Source organism: Cynara cardunculus, assembly GCF_001531365.2.
Source record: "Cynara cardunculus var. scolymus isolate 2C chromosome LG 17, CcrdV1, whole genome shotgun sequence".
Taxonomy (NCBI): domain Eukaryota; kingdom Viridiplantae; phylum Streptophyta; class Magnoliopsida; order Asterales; family Asteraceae; genus Cynara; species Cynara cardunculus.
In genome coordinates, this window is record NC_037544.1 from 355,926 (window position 1) to 370,106 (window position 14,181).

The 14,181-nt window shown below is 37.1% G+C and overlaps 2 protein-coding genes across 4 annotated transcripts; both read right to left on the reverse strand.

The window, feature by feature from the left end:
• Positions 1-1,057: 1,057 nt before the first annotated feature.
• Positions 1,058-5,361, reverse strand: LOC112500974. The gene is made up of 5 exons (XM_025104597.1): positions 4,950-5,361; positions 4,069-4,154; positions 3,667-3,972; positions 3,431-3,514; positions 1,058-1,683 (listed from the first exon to the last, which is right to left on the reverse strand). Exons 1-5 carry the CDS (start codon positions 5,295-5,297, stop codon positions 1,248-1,250), a joined length of 1,260 nt encoding a protein of 419 aa, XP_024960365.1. The 5' UTR covers positions 5,298-5,361; the 3' UTR covers positions 1,058-1,247.
• Positions 5,362-6,869: 1,508 nt separating this feature from the next.
• Positions 6,870-11,015, reverse strand: LOC112500942 (WEB family protein At5g55860-like). 3 transcript variants are annotated; one of them, XM_025104563.1, is made up of 4 exons: positions 10,947-11,015; positions 10,437-10,509; positions 8,975-9,149; positions 6,870-8,755 (listed from the first exon to the last, which is right to left on the reverse strand). In XM_025104563.1, the coding sequence occupies exons 3-4, from the start codon at positions 9,146-9,148 to the stop codon at positions 7,004-7,006; spliced, it is 1,926 nt and encodes a 641-aa protein (XP_024960331.1). In that variant the 5' UTR covers position 9,149; positions 10,437-10,509; positions 10,947-11,015; the 3' UTR covers positions 6,870-7,003. The 3 variants fall into 3 exon arrangements, with proteins under 3 accessions (XP_024960331.1, XP_024960330.1, XP_024960332.1); XM_025104562.1 differs by having other exon boundaries at positions 10,437-10,964; XM_025104564.1 differs by having other exon boundaries at positions 8,975-9,152; positions 10,437-10,964.
• Between the last annotated feature and the right edge of the window lie 3,166 nt (positions 11,016-14,181).

Below are 14,181 nucleotides of genomic sequence, written 5' to 3' on the forward strand. Positions count from 1 at the left end.
AATCTTCGAAACAATTTTCTCTTTTGTTTCTCTACGGACCTTTCTTTTTATTTTTTAGGTAATTAGGACAGCTTATACGTACCGATTAATCCCTCGAATGACCTAGAGCCATCGGAGGTGAATCTCCATGGCCACGAGAGCTTTGGCAATGCCTTGCTTTGAACATTGGGAAAATGACATTCTCACTGCATTTTCTCTTATCCTTAACCAATGTGCCACAACCGAGGTAATTAAAAAGTTCTGTTTATACGGACCCCAAGCCCCAAATCAAGATTCACTATGAAGTTCTATACTGAACTTTGAGTAGAATCTATAACACCTCAATTTTAGTATTGTAGCTTACAAGTAGGATAAAGGTAACTTGGGATATTATGTGAGAACAATTTGTTTTCATAAGAACCGTGAGACCATGCAAATAACACTGAACCTTCACATCAAAACATTGTAAAGATAAAAAAAATTACAGTGTTTTTGTTGTGAAGTTTTGATCACTTTTACAATGTTTTGCTGAGAAGTTTCAGTGCTATCTTTTGGTCCCACAGGTCTCACGAAAACAAGCTGATCTCACGTAAACCCAACCCTACAAGTAGGTTGTGTTTACAAAAACCTTATTACTTATCTCCCTTTATATAGCAAGTGACCTGAACCTTCATGGTAGAAAAAATCCCTAAAAGTGGAAGTTGGTGCTAGTGGAAGGTAGAGATGCACAAAGTAAGGGGTTTTTCAGGACTTGGTCAGAGCTTTCAAACCTGTTTTCAGCAAGCTAAAAAAAGATCGGGTTTTAAGGTCAAGGCTGGGACGGGCTTTGGGGTTGAAAAAGGGCCCGGCCAGGATTTTTCGGGCTTAACCGAGCTTCTTCGGCCACCCCTCAAATTTTCGGCCTGATTGGGCTTTGAGGCCTGGCTCGGAGTCTCGGACCACGCTCCAGGCTCACTAGGTCCAAGCCCCTTTTTGTGCATCTCTAGTTGCAACTTGCATGCTTTAATAAAGCGGAAATAGGTAGACAGTAGTTGGTATAATTTATCATCAAGGTTCACTTACAAAAGCCTCTTAAGAATTGGAAAAATAGGCAAATTTATTCAAATTGCAAATCCAGCAGCAGTGGAGCAAACTAGCAAAGAATCAGGAAAATAATACCTGATTCTGACACATATTTTCTACCTTAATTGCATTCATATTTAATCTTAACATATGCAAAAACATGGATATTTCACAAACATGCATTAAAAATACGGAAAAAAACACAATTAGCCCAACTGTCTGTAGCAGTTATACGCAACCGCAACCGAGACCGCAGCACCAATAAGTGCGAGAGCTGCATATACATCTTCGCTCTCCCAGGTCTCGAGCCATGTTGGCATGGTGCATACCTTATGTGGTGCAGAACCTCCGTTACCAACGTTGATAGAAATTTGATTCTTGCTTCCCTTTCTCTTCTCTTTGGTATCAAGATTGAAATTTGCCGGATTTTCAGGCAGTTTAGGACTGCGGCAGCAGGTGGAACTTTCGTTGGCCTGACAACAACCAGCATCCTCCACCTGGGATCCATCTGGATGACTATAAATCTCATCTGTGTGTGGTGCTGAATCTTTTAAGCTTTGGTCCATGTTGCCACCACCGTTCGCTATAACCCTTTGTTCTTGGGCTTTCTTTTGGTCGTCTTCGGATAGACCCATCTGTCCCCTGAAGAAAACAAAATCTTCAAAATGTATCCGGGAATTTTCCACGATTCCAAGAGCCAGAAACCTCTAATGCTACTACACCCTTTGAAGTTTGAGTGTAGTTGGTAATTTATGTGAAATGGTGGGCTCCTTAAAGCCTAGGCACTCACTATCTATGGTGTTAATCATTATATAGCTAGATAAAGATTCAGTCTTTCACATGGAATACATCAGTTTGTCTATCCATCTCTACCCAACTAGAGAAAGTTTATAAACAGCGATCCAGATATGTCTAGCTTCACATGGACATCACATTTTTTCTGTCCCTTGGTCATGCTTGTCCTCTTGTGATCATCTAGGCTGCCCATTGAGTGTCTTTCTTTTGATACCCATTTCAGAAATTTGCATTTTTTAAACGTGCCATAGACGTCCAATTGAGTTGATGATTAGCCATATTCATATGTGTGGGACCCAATAGATTATATCATTAAGCAACTAATTAAGAAAAACCGATGATCCGATAATATATATACACATATTTATGGTTTCGCTTTGAGAGTTGGCCATCAGTCAGCATAAAGAAGATAAAATATACGATTCAAGCCTTGGGAGTGGGCAAGCTATTTGGCATACTAGAATCATCAGCAGCAACATGCATTTGAGTTATCCCAGTTCCCTAGATTACCATAATTATTGTAAAATAACTAATACACTAATGTCTCTAAGAGACTTGAACTCATAGCCTAAAGGATGTAGAGATCCATTGATACTGTCGGACCAAAGTTCACTTTGTCATAGAAATGGAGAAACAAAACTGTCACATGGAAAAGATATTTGCGATTAGCAGATAGTCGCCCTGCAATACTTTACATAGTTGTTGAAAAGGACACAAAAACTAATGGATACTTGGACAGCAAAGAATTTTGTCTAACACAAGAGTCACATATTTCTCCTCAATTCTTTTAACATCTAGAAGGAAGAATAGCATGTGGCTAAAGCATTTGCTGCTTATATTATGAGAAAAATATGTATTCTGTGGGAGAAATAGAGGTACTATGCAGAAGATTACAAAATTGTTAGAACATATGAGAAAATGGATTCAGATCATCAAAGGTTCAACAACAAAAAGGCGAGAAGGATGAGGATGTAGTTGATGAGGTTTCAAAACCCTACATAATTAAGGCCGGATGGAAACCACAATTTTTAATGTGAAATCAGTGTCGCAAAACTGTTCTAAAAACAAAAACCAAGCTTAGGAACTTGAACTTAGAGTTCCCTATTTTTTGTAAAACGAACATTTTTAAATGCAAATTATATTTTTACATGAAACATAGAAAGAAAACGTTAGTGTCTCCAGAGTGCAAGGAAACTTTTTGTTACTACACCTAGGCCAAATGTCATGGTCACTAATCATGTAAATCCAGGCTCTAACATTCTTATCAAGTATGCATTGATGGTAGTCAATACAACTGGAATTCTGATCATCATTTGCCCAGTGGTGGAGAAATGCAAAATCTTCTCAACTTGACCACACCAGAATGATCTTCCTATCATAGTGTTTATAGCTTGAATGGTATCCAGTGCACTTTTGTGAGGTGATGCCTTGGAGGTCACAGTACGACCCCCCTTTTCACCGATTAAAAGAATAATTAAAAAGATCCTCCAAGTCAAGTCAACGCTATTTTAGTCAATTTTGTTTGAGTTACATTTTCCTAGATGGAGTAATGACTACGAGAGCTAAAAAGACACTGGGATATGATGATAGTTACCTCCAAAGCCAGTCTACAATTTCACCTTTCTCAATGTGTTGTTCAAGCAATGTGGGTACATCATCAGGCATAACATATCCATACCTGTGAAAGATTATAACTCATAACTCCTCTGACAATAACTATTTTACAATTTCAATAGATCAAGAAAAATCCAACATAGAAAAGAAGAAATGAGAAGGATGAAAGCAGGTAGCTCAGTATTATATGTATGAACATATAGGAATCCTCCTTACCAATGACCCGTCACTTTCCCATGGTTGTTTGATCCAAATATAATCACGTTTCCTGCATACTTATGGCCCCCAATGTGCGAGCATGGCCGAACAGACACTTTACTTTGATGACCACGCAATTCTATTTCGTCTTTAAATCTAGAAACAAGTGCAGGCCCACAGATACCACATCTTTTGTCCCTTGCACCATGAGCACATACAAAAATGTATGATCCTCTTAGTGCTTCAGGACTTCCAGGCAACCATTCACCATCTTTTACAAGAACTTCTTCCACAAATGTGTCGACGTCAAAATGTGTCAGCCGCCTGCATTTTGTCAAATTGATCAGTTGTCATGCATACCTCAACTACCAACAAAATTATAAAGAATATGACGATCATATAGAGTGGTTATAGATTCACCTGTATCTGATCATGTCTGGAAAGATCAAAACATCTCCATTGGATGTCTCAGTTCCATCATGCCCCTCACATATAGTCAGGCGGGTCTTGTGAAAGGAGAGTGATAGACAAGGTTGAACAAATAAACAGTCATCAGTAAGCAAGAAAAATAATAATTAACATGTGCTATACTTGGAAAAAAAGAACACAGAAACAATAAATGACACAAGCCGTGTTAAGCAGTTGCAAAAGCTGAAGTGCCAAACATAGTTTAAAAATTCCAGGCTTCCAGCCAGCATTTGGAATATGCATGTTTTCTTTTCATTTCATCCTGATCCTGTGCCAACATATGTATAGCGAAAATGTATTGCTTAATGTTGTAGTATATCTTGCAAGTTTACGGAAAAGATTTCTTTCAAGTATTGTCAACAGCGCAAATAAATAAGGGGAGTACTCAAACTCGTATCTTTGGAAAGTAATCCATATAATCCTGGAAACCTTTTCTCTGAAGAAAAAGAAAAAAAATATAGAACAAGCTTGAAAGTAATCAGGAACTGGGTTGTTAATCACCAAAAGGTACCAAACTCATCGAGTATTAGCATTATAAGCAATTACCAACTACATATATGCGTCACATAGCAAGAAGCCGAGCCCTAGATGTGCTGAAAAGTTGTAGTTATCAGATACCAGAAATCGGTTCAAGAAAAAGTTTCCTCTGTAGTCTGTACTTGAAGAGTGGAAATTCATATCGCGCATCAGAATCAGTTTCAAGATCAAATGAAATAAACAGTAACTAAAGGAATGTATAGAACTGGCCGCCATTAATCATAACAGCGAAGTTAAAAGGAGAACAAAACCCTAAAATACAAACAAACCAGTAAAGTAAAACCCTGAAATCCAACCTGCCTCTTCATGTCACCCTTCCTGGAGGTGAGAGCAGCAGACAAAAGCCTCGGCAACCGATCAAACTCAGCAGCTTCGATCCGAGGAGGCCACACTTGCGGTTTCTTGTAGCACAAAAACACATGGCGTTCGTAGTACTTGACAGTTCCTACAAGAAGACTCTGCCGGAACTCAGATCGCGAGAATCCGAAATCTTCATCGCCGCCATCAAAGCCACCCAAGAATCCCTCGTTCTGAAAACTTCCAGAAGCACTCCCAATCTGAGAACTGTCTCCTTCAGAAACAACTACAGAAGAAGACGTTGATACGTTCAAGAAGGTCAGAGGCTCGTCTCTATTGCTTGCCATCAAAGTGTCCGACAAAATTCCCCAAAGAAAAAAACAAAGGGTGTTGGATATCCAGTCTGGTGGTTCAACTGTCTGAGTAAGAATCGAGACTGATATAAAATCTTTTTCTTTAATCCTTGAGTAAATTACGATTTTAGTCCCTGTGGTTTAAAAGTTTCTATATTCATCTCTATATTTGTAATTTATTGCTATTTCGTCGCTGAACTAATTCCGGCTTATACAGTACAGGGGACTAAAACAGTAAAAGATTGCAAACAACACAAACCAAAACAACGATAAATATAAACTAAAAAAACAAAAATATCAATAAATTACAAACCATATAGATGAAAATTATGATTTCTAGATCATAAGGATGAATCTCGCTAATTTTTGACAAACATAAGGTCAAGAAACATAATTTGCACTTGATTCCTTTGCATTTAAATTTTTTAATAAAAATTAAAATGATACTCACATAATATATTGAAATACATCTCGATTTTAATATTTTATTTTATTTTTTTGTTTCATAAAAAAAATGAAAAAAGAATGTTGATATTGATACCTAACAACTTAAAATTTTCACTTTGTGTATTTTTTTAATTATTTTTTGTGGTTTAATAATATAATTTTAATAAAGATAATAATTAAATATTTTGTTAGAATTCAATAATTATCTTAATTATATTTTTATATTTTTTATATTTAAAAAAAAATGAGATATTTATCTTTTATTTGATTATGTTTATCTGTATTTAGTTACACGAATTCAAATATGAAACTTTAATAAGTTGTACTTATACATAATTTATTTATAATCATAAATTTTAAATAATATACATTAATAAACAGTAATATATAAAAAACTTTATAATATAGTATAAATAATAATTAAATATTAAATTTTAATACAAAAAATCATAAAAGGTTCCGTGACCCACACCTTATCAATTATAATAGAAACTGCTTTTCTTGTATACAATTAGTTCGGTATATGCCGGGTTACATATAACAAGTTGTCAAAATCAATGGTTTTTTTGTTTTCACAGTTTTAAAATTACAAAATCGTCATCATGGTCTATAAAAACAGTCTAAATAGATTCGATCATTTCCTTTAACGCTCACTGAAAACTCCGTTAAATAAGGGGTATTTTCGTCTTTTTTATTATTCTTTTGTATTTTACCCAATCAAATCATTTATATGACTTTGGTCCTTGTGGTTTTTGATCGAGTTAAAAAATGGATGAAAGAGCGGAAAAATCTTTCATTTAACGAAAAAGACTCGACTCGATGATGACGATAAAATCGAGATTCTTTTTTGATTAACCTGGATATCCAACCCGCTATGCGAGCCGACTAATCCTAGGAAAACCACATGCTTTGCCGATAGCCGGAGTTACCGCATTTGAACCTCCGTGGCCACAAGAGAATTTTTATTCCTTCTTGAATTTGAATATGAGACCTTTTGGTACTTTTGACCTTTGGAGCCAAGCTCAAACCAATCAGGTACCACCCTTATGGTTTAAAATCGAGATTCTTAAAAATTAAAAGACAAAAATGTAACAAACTTTGGAGTTCAAACCTCGTATTTGTATACCAAAAAAAACCCGAGTCAACGATACGTATTTGGGTCTTTGACAAAAACTAGATCTTGCTTTCCTTCTCAAGTTTGGTTCAACATATACACACCAACCACTCTTGCACTCCACACCAAATATCAGTAATTACATCGGCTTCTCGCCGGGCAAATAAGACGGCGACGATCCACCGCCGTCAACCTGAGATTTCTTCCGCTGAAACATGCCGCTCAGGTTGCTAACGAGCACTTTTTTTGTCTTCGGTTTCGGTTTCTGTGCCGGAATCTGCTGCTTGTGGATCGGAGTTGATGGTAACGACAATGGCGTCTGCATCTGCGTTTCCTGAAGGATCAACGATGCTGCTTCTTCCGCCTTCTTCTGCTCCCTCTCCCGCCACCTTCGAAGCTCTCCCTCCACCGCCTTCCTGGCTGCATCCGCCATCTCCGCCCGCTTCAATGCCGCCTCGGTTGCCGCTTTCATTTCGTCAATCTCTTTCTGCGTCGCTTCCAGCTTCTTCACCGCCTCTTTCTCGCTCGCCTTCACCGCTTCCGCTTGTGCCATTGCTGCTTCCACTTTCATCCCTGCTAACTTCTCCGATTCCTCCACTTTTCTGCTCAACGACTCAAATTCCTCCCGCGAGATCGTGATTTTCGAACCCGATTCGGAAGTTGAAGCGCGTGCGGCATCGGTTCTTTCGGAAATCAGTTTGATCTCCTCGAGAGCTTTCGATTCGGCCGATTTCGCTTCATCGGCTTCCTGTAATGCAATCCTCAGCTTATTTTCCGCTTCTTCTAAAGCAGCTCCCATGGCCGCCGCTTCCTTCTTCAACTCTTCGGCTTCCGACTTCATCTCTTCCGATTCCCGTTTTGCGTTTTCACTCTCCAATGTTAATTGCCGGAGAGTCGCCATCATTTCTTCGGAAGCACCACTGACTTTAGCTTCTTCCAAACAAGCTGCTTCGAGCTCCACCTTGCTTTTCTGCAACTTAACGTTCAGATCTCCGGCGACCGTTTCAGTTTCCGCTTCTTTCGCTTTCAGTTCTTCATGCTCTTTCTTCACATTCTCGAGCTCAATCTTTAACGATTCCAACAAGCTTTTTAACGACCCTTCTTCCTCCACCACTTTCTGCAAAGACTCTTTAGCGCCATCGAGCTCCGATGTGACGTTTTTCAAGGAATCAAGATCCGAAGCCCTCGCGTTCTCCATTTCCGTCTGCAATCTTTTGATCTCCGATGTTGTTTCAGCAAATTGCGTTTCGAGATCTTTCGACATTTCAGGATCGATCTCTTTCCGCAAAGCAAGTAATTTCTTAGCAGATTCTTCGAGTGCGGCTTTGTGCGCCAGTTTTTGAACGTTTTTCTCAGCGTATATCTTCTCTTGCTCTTTCTGAGCTTCCACGGTCGCCCTTTTTACCTGCTCAATAGCCTCTTGAACAGACATAATCTCCTTCGATATCTCACCAGCTCGATCCAAACTCGCTTTACTCGTAACTTCTGCCTCTGTTACTAACCCGATAGCAGCGGATTTCTCTTCCATGGCCGCCTCACGATCATGGCGGATTCTCCGTAACTCTTGTTTTGCAGCATCGAGTTCTGTAAACACAGCGGCATACTGTTCCTTTGTGTTCTCCAAATCCTGCGTCAAAAAACCATTCGTGTTCGTTTGTCCACCATCGAGTTGCTTTGCCTGATCTTTTGCGGCTTCGGTCGCCTTAATTGCCATCTCTTTGGCCGCATTAATAACCTGGAGCTTGTTTGTCAGATCCTCGACGGTTCTTTTAGCTCGTTCGAGCTCCGTAAGTGCTCCGGTTTTCGTAGTTTCGGCAATCTTCAACCGTTCCTTCAACTTATCGAGCTCTTTTTGTGCCAAGTGGAGCTTCGTCTCCTTCACCAACACCCTCTGCAGAAATCCATAAACAAAATACAAACGTTATTCAATAGTCCATAAGGCCACATTTCCCCACAAATTACATAAATATAGAGATACATATTCATCATGAATAATCGATGGATAGTTAATTTTAACGGACCTTAAAATATTTACGGTTCCAAAATGAACTTTCCCCCGGGACTAAAATCTCAATTTAGTAGAATAATCAAAGAAAACGAAGCCAAATACCTCAGCAGATTGAGGCTTTGTTATTTTCTTGATGGTGAGCTTTTCACCCGAAAAGGCACCTTCGCCGAAAAGATTGACAGCATCCTTGACGGATTGGAACGGTGCTCTAGTGTCGATCTCTCCAACCTCCACTTTCGGAGAGTCTGTTTTGTTTTGACGGTCTTTCGCGACCATACTGCTTTGCAACGGAAAAAGGACGATGATTATTATTCATCGACATAAAAGAAAGAAGAAAACATATAAGCAGTTGCTGCACATCACCAGAAATACGGTAAAGAACAAAAATAAAGCCCCCGAGCTCGTTTCAGCCTCCTAGGGTCGTTTCCGAGCACAAATTGAGTAAATGCTAAATACAATTTGGGTATCACAGTCCGACTAGGTCAGTGACATATCGATGGCTGACTGTGTCAGCAACTCGGTTAGTCAAAAGTGTAGGTATACAACACACCTCTTACCTGGTAAGAGACAATCAGCACTACACCAAGTAAACAGCCCCTAAGAAATAATAGAAGGGAACTAATGGATGCTTTCTTACATCATTCTAAAAATCCCTATTCAGACTGCTAAAGCAATCTAAGGGACCGTTGGTTTTCTATTAAGTCCACGATGGATAAAGTTGTTGTGTCGATTAATCTGTCAGCATAGACTGGGAAGGTTGTTTCACAGATGAAAGGAGCATGTTCTTTAACCGGAAGGGGCATGAAAGGAATTTTTTTGGTTTTCTGCATAAAGCTCCTCCTAGAAGCTTGCTGAATAAGGCACTTTCTATCATTAAGCCACTACCAAACAGTCATGTATAGCTGACTGAATAAGCTGTGAGTCATATTAAGCTCGTTAAGCTGCTAAACTTCTGAACCGGCAGCCTAAGACTCGACCGTTTGCCACTTTTTTGATAAACGGTGAATCGTTAAACCGAGCATACAATTATACAATTAGAGTCAAATGTCGCAAAAGTCACTCATCTTCTCAAATACAACCTTCAACAACACAAACTATAAAGAGGAAGTCCTTTAAGAAAGCTCGTTTATATCCTTTCGTTCCATTCTCATTTCATGGATCCGTATACGTTTCTCGTCACAATTTCTCCCAAAATCATATAAACCGGACCCACGAAATGAAAATTGTTAACCCGAATACGACATTTATACTAATCCAATCCTATTAATTAAAGGTAATTACCATCAGTTTCACCTCCTAACTCCTAACTTTAATGCATTTTCCCCCTCATTCATATAAAAAGAAGCCATAAACTAGCAACAATCAGACTTTTTGCAGTTTTCGAACACGAAAAAGATACGCGATTTTCGAACAATAATCAGTATCAATTCAAGATTATCCAAATATGCAAGCACAACCATGAACACCAAAATTTCAAAGTTAATTGCAACCAAATAATGGGTGGCAAACTGGATTATACACTTTAAAGATTCAGAAAATAGCCATAAAAAAAGGCAAAACTAACCTGATTAATTACGATAATTCTTCAGCCAAATGGATTGTTAACCCTAATCAAGAAAGCTCAAAAACCCTGCAAACTGAAAAACCAGAAACCATATTAACATATAAAAAAAAATGTTCATAATCTTCAATCTTTATGTGAAAACTTTAGAAACCCATCAAGAACAAAACCAGGGTATAACCGGGTTGAATATTAAAAGCCCTAAAAAGCAAACAAAAATAGGAAAATCAAGTAATTAACCCTAGAAACACGACAGATTCTAGAATACGAAAGGCAAGAAGTCTTTAAGTACAAGTACAGAGACTTTTACGATCAAGAAAGAGTTGTGTAATCATCGAGTCGTTTTGATACATAAAACCCCTTTTCGATTCCTCCAAAATCAAACAAACCCACAAGAAATCAAGAACAAAAGATCGTGAAGAAATGAATCTTGAAGTGATGAACAAACAATGATACGATCTTTTGAAACACCCAACGAAAGAGAGGGAGAAAGAGAAAACAGAGGGATTTTACCGATGAAGAATCAAAAGGGTTTGAATGTTCCAAAAAGTCGGAGAGAGAGAAATGGAGAGTAGAAATTGGGAATGAATCATAAATTAAGAAAGAAAGGAATGCAGTGTGAGGGAGCCAAGTCAGGTTGAATTGAATCAACAGGAGAATCGGTTGTACCAACTGCATCGTTGGTTGTACAAATGGCTGCAGCTCTGCCAATCTCATGCCCGTGTGACAAAAAGTGATTTTTATTTTTTATTAATTATTTTCTTATCTAATAATGGGAAAAGTACAGTGATTCGGTATTTTCTTTGTCCCAATTCCCTTTCCAAATACCAACAAAAAATCATTGGTCTTGTAAATGTGCACTTATTTGATTCAAAATCATGTTATATTATATTTTAAAATGTTCAAAATTTATTTGATGTTGATATATATAATATAACTTGGGATCATGTGAGATGAGGTTGTTTTCGTGAAACAATATTTTTACATTTGAAACTTCACAACAAAACATTGTAAAAGTAATGTTATATTATTACATTTTAAAATGTTAAAAAATTATTTGATGTCAATATGTATGTGTGTATATATATATATATTAACTTGGGATTATGTGAGACACGATTTTTACACTTGAAACTTCATATCAAAAACACTAAGAATATCAAAAGTGATTACAGGCATAACTAAGTGTGTCAAAAGTTAAAAGGGATCTTCAATAATTTCTTTAAAATAGAAAAAAAGTGAGTTTTTATTCTTTAAAAACCCACCAATAGCTTTTCAATAAGACTGTTTATTTTTAAAGATAGTGCTGGAGTCTGAAATTTAAATCAATAAGACTGTTTGTTTTTGTAAACTGATAAATGTTTGAATCTTGTTAAATGTCGATTTTATTTATTAGAAAATTATAGTGTTGAATTTATAGATAGATTTATATATTTTTCACATATTTATTCATCATAATTACGAAATTTACATCTAAGTTATATAATCAACATTCATTTAAACGAAAATATTCCATTAACAGTACTTAACACATTTAAATCCCATTAAAATACATCAATTGAGAGAGTTAATGATCGATTCGGTAAGAATCGATCGAAAGAAATGATCGATTAAGGTTAATCGACTGAGAAACGTCATTGCTTAGAGTTTGGAGAACAATAAGAGACAAATAATCTGTTGGTTTATCTCTTGCCAAATAAAAGGACAATAAGGCATAAGTGTCTCTGAAATTTTAAAAAAACAAACAGGCTAAATGCTCTTACCTCTTAATAAATCAAACATAAAAGACTTATAAGATTTCTTTTTATTTTTTTAAAAAGCAAGGCCTAAATAACTGGTCTAAACCACCATGGTTTCGGGATTTAGTTTTTAGGTTAAACGGTTCATGTTTCGATTATTTTTTACTTGTTTATGAATGGGAGGTTATTGAATATGGGTTGTCAGAAAGCCTTGGTGATGGGGTATTAATGAGGACACAAAGTCAAAAAGATGGGTCCATGAGCTGAACAGGAATAAAGTTTGAGGGTAAATTTTTATAAGATATTGGTTTCACTTGGGTCCTTTTCCCCCACTTTTGGGTGTAGATTTAGCATATTATAAATATAAATTTGTTATGAAAGGGTCTTTGGTTTAGCGGTAGTGATGGTTAAACCGGTCTAGTCTGGGACTAGTAAAGATCGGTTATAAGAACAGAAAGCGGGACCAATTCATGTTCTGGAGCGATTCATGGGACCAGGTAGAGATGGCCAAATCAGCTCGGCCTGGCCCGGGACCGCCGGAGGACCGGCCCCGGGACCAGTAAGGACCGGTTATGGGACCGAAAATCGGGACCGGTTGAGGTTTTTGATAGTTTCGTGGGACCGGGACCAGACCGGTTATGGGACCGACTATGGACCGGCCCGGCCCGGCCCAAAAATTCAAATAATTTTATAAATAAATGTATCTTTAAATAATTTTATAATGTATTTTTATAAGAAAACGTAATTTTAATTATATTAAAACGTATTTTTAAAGTGTATTTGAGTGATCCAATTGTAAATTTTATAATGTATTAAAAATATATATCATTAAAAAAATAAAAATAAAAATCTTATTTTTTTAATGCAAGGACCAGTTGGGACCGGGACCGGGACCGACGGCCCACAACCGGTTATGAAGTACCTTGATCGGTCCTATCATTTTCGGTTGGGCCCGGGACTGAGACCGGGACCGGTTATGGCCGGTTATGAGAAAGATGAGGACCGATTGGGACCGGCCCGGACCGGTTTTTGGCCATCTCTAGGACCAGGACCGGTTATGGGCCCGACCCAGTTTTTTCAAAAAACTCGCCGTTAGGTGGCCGTTTTTTTGGATTTTTTTGCCTTCTAAACATTATAAATAAGTGTTTTGGTTGAGGAGTTTATATACCAAGTTCTCAATTCGTAAAAAAACGCAAAAAACGTTCACAATTTTAAAGACAATGTAATTTTAATTATAATAAAACGCATTTTTAAAGTGTATTTGAGTAACCCAACTACAAATTTTATAATGCATTTTAAAAATCTATCATCAAAAAGAATAAAAAAATAAAAACATTTTTTTTTGGTTGGGACGGGTTAAGCCCAACACTGTTGAGGCCCGGCCAGGCATGAGACCGGTTTTTGGTCATCAATGATATGTGAGTTTTTGGCCTTCTAGGAGGTCAAAAGTTCAAACCTCACAAAATGTGAAGATGGTGTGTGAGTTTATTTATTATATTTGTCGTATATAAGTATCATATACTTAAAAAAAATGTATACATTTGGTAGATGAAATATGATAAGGCAATACAAAATAAAAATAAAAATAAAAATTTGTTGTTTCATGTTAGGTGTGACATTATATTGCTACAAGAAAAAACTTACACCAAAATAAATGGAACAAGACTGATAAACTACTAAACTAACAGATGTCGAATCAAAACACTAAAACCTTTCATAATTATTTCACTTGCCTATCTTATACTTACATATCCAATCTCATCTGCATACCAACACGGTTTTGAAGATCATGAAAATAAAATATTTTTGAAATTAATAAAAATACATTGTTTTTTGAAGTATATAATATTTATACACGACAAATGCAACAAATGAATTTACACGCCCTCTTCACTTTTGGTGATGTTTGAACTCCTGACCTCTTAAGAAGTCAACGACTACGACACCGTTTGTTTTCAACAACTTTTAATCTAAATTGGTTTCCTTATAATCAAATCAAATTTGGATAC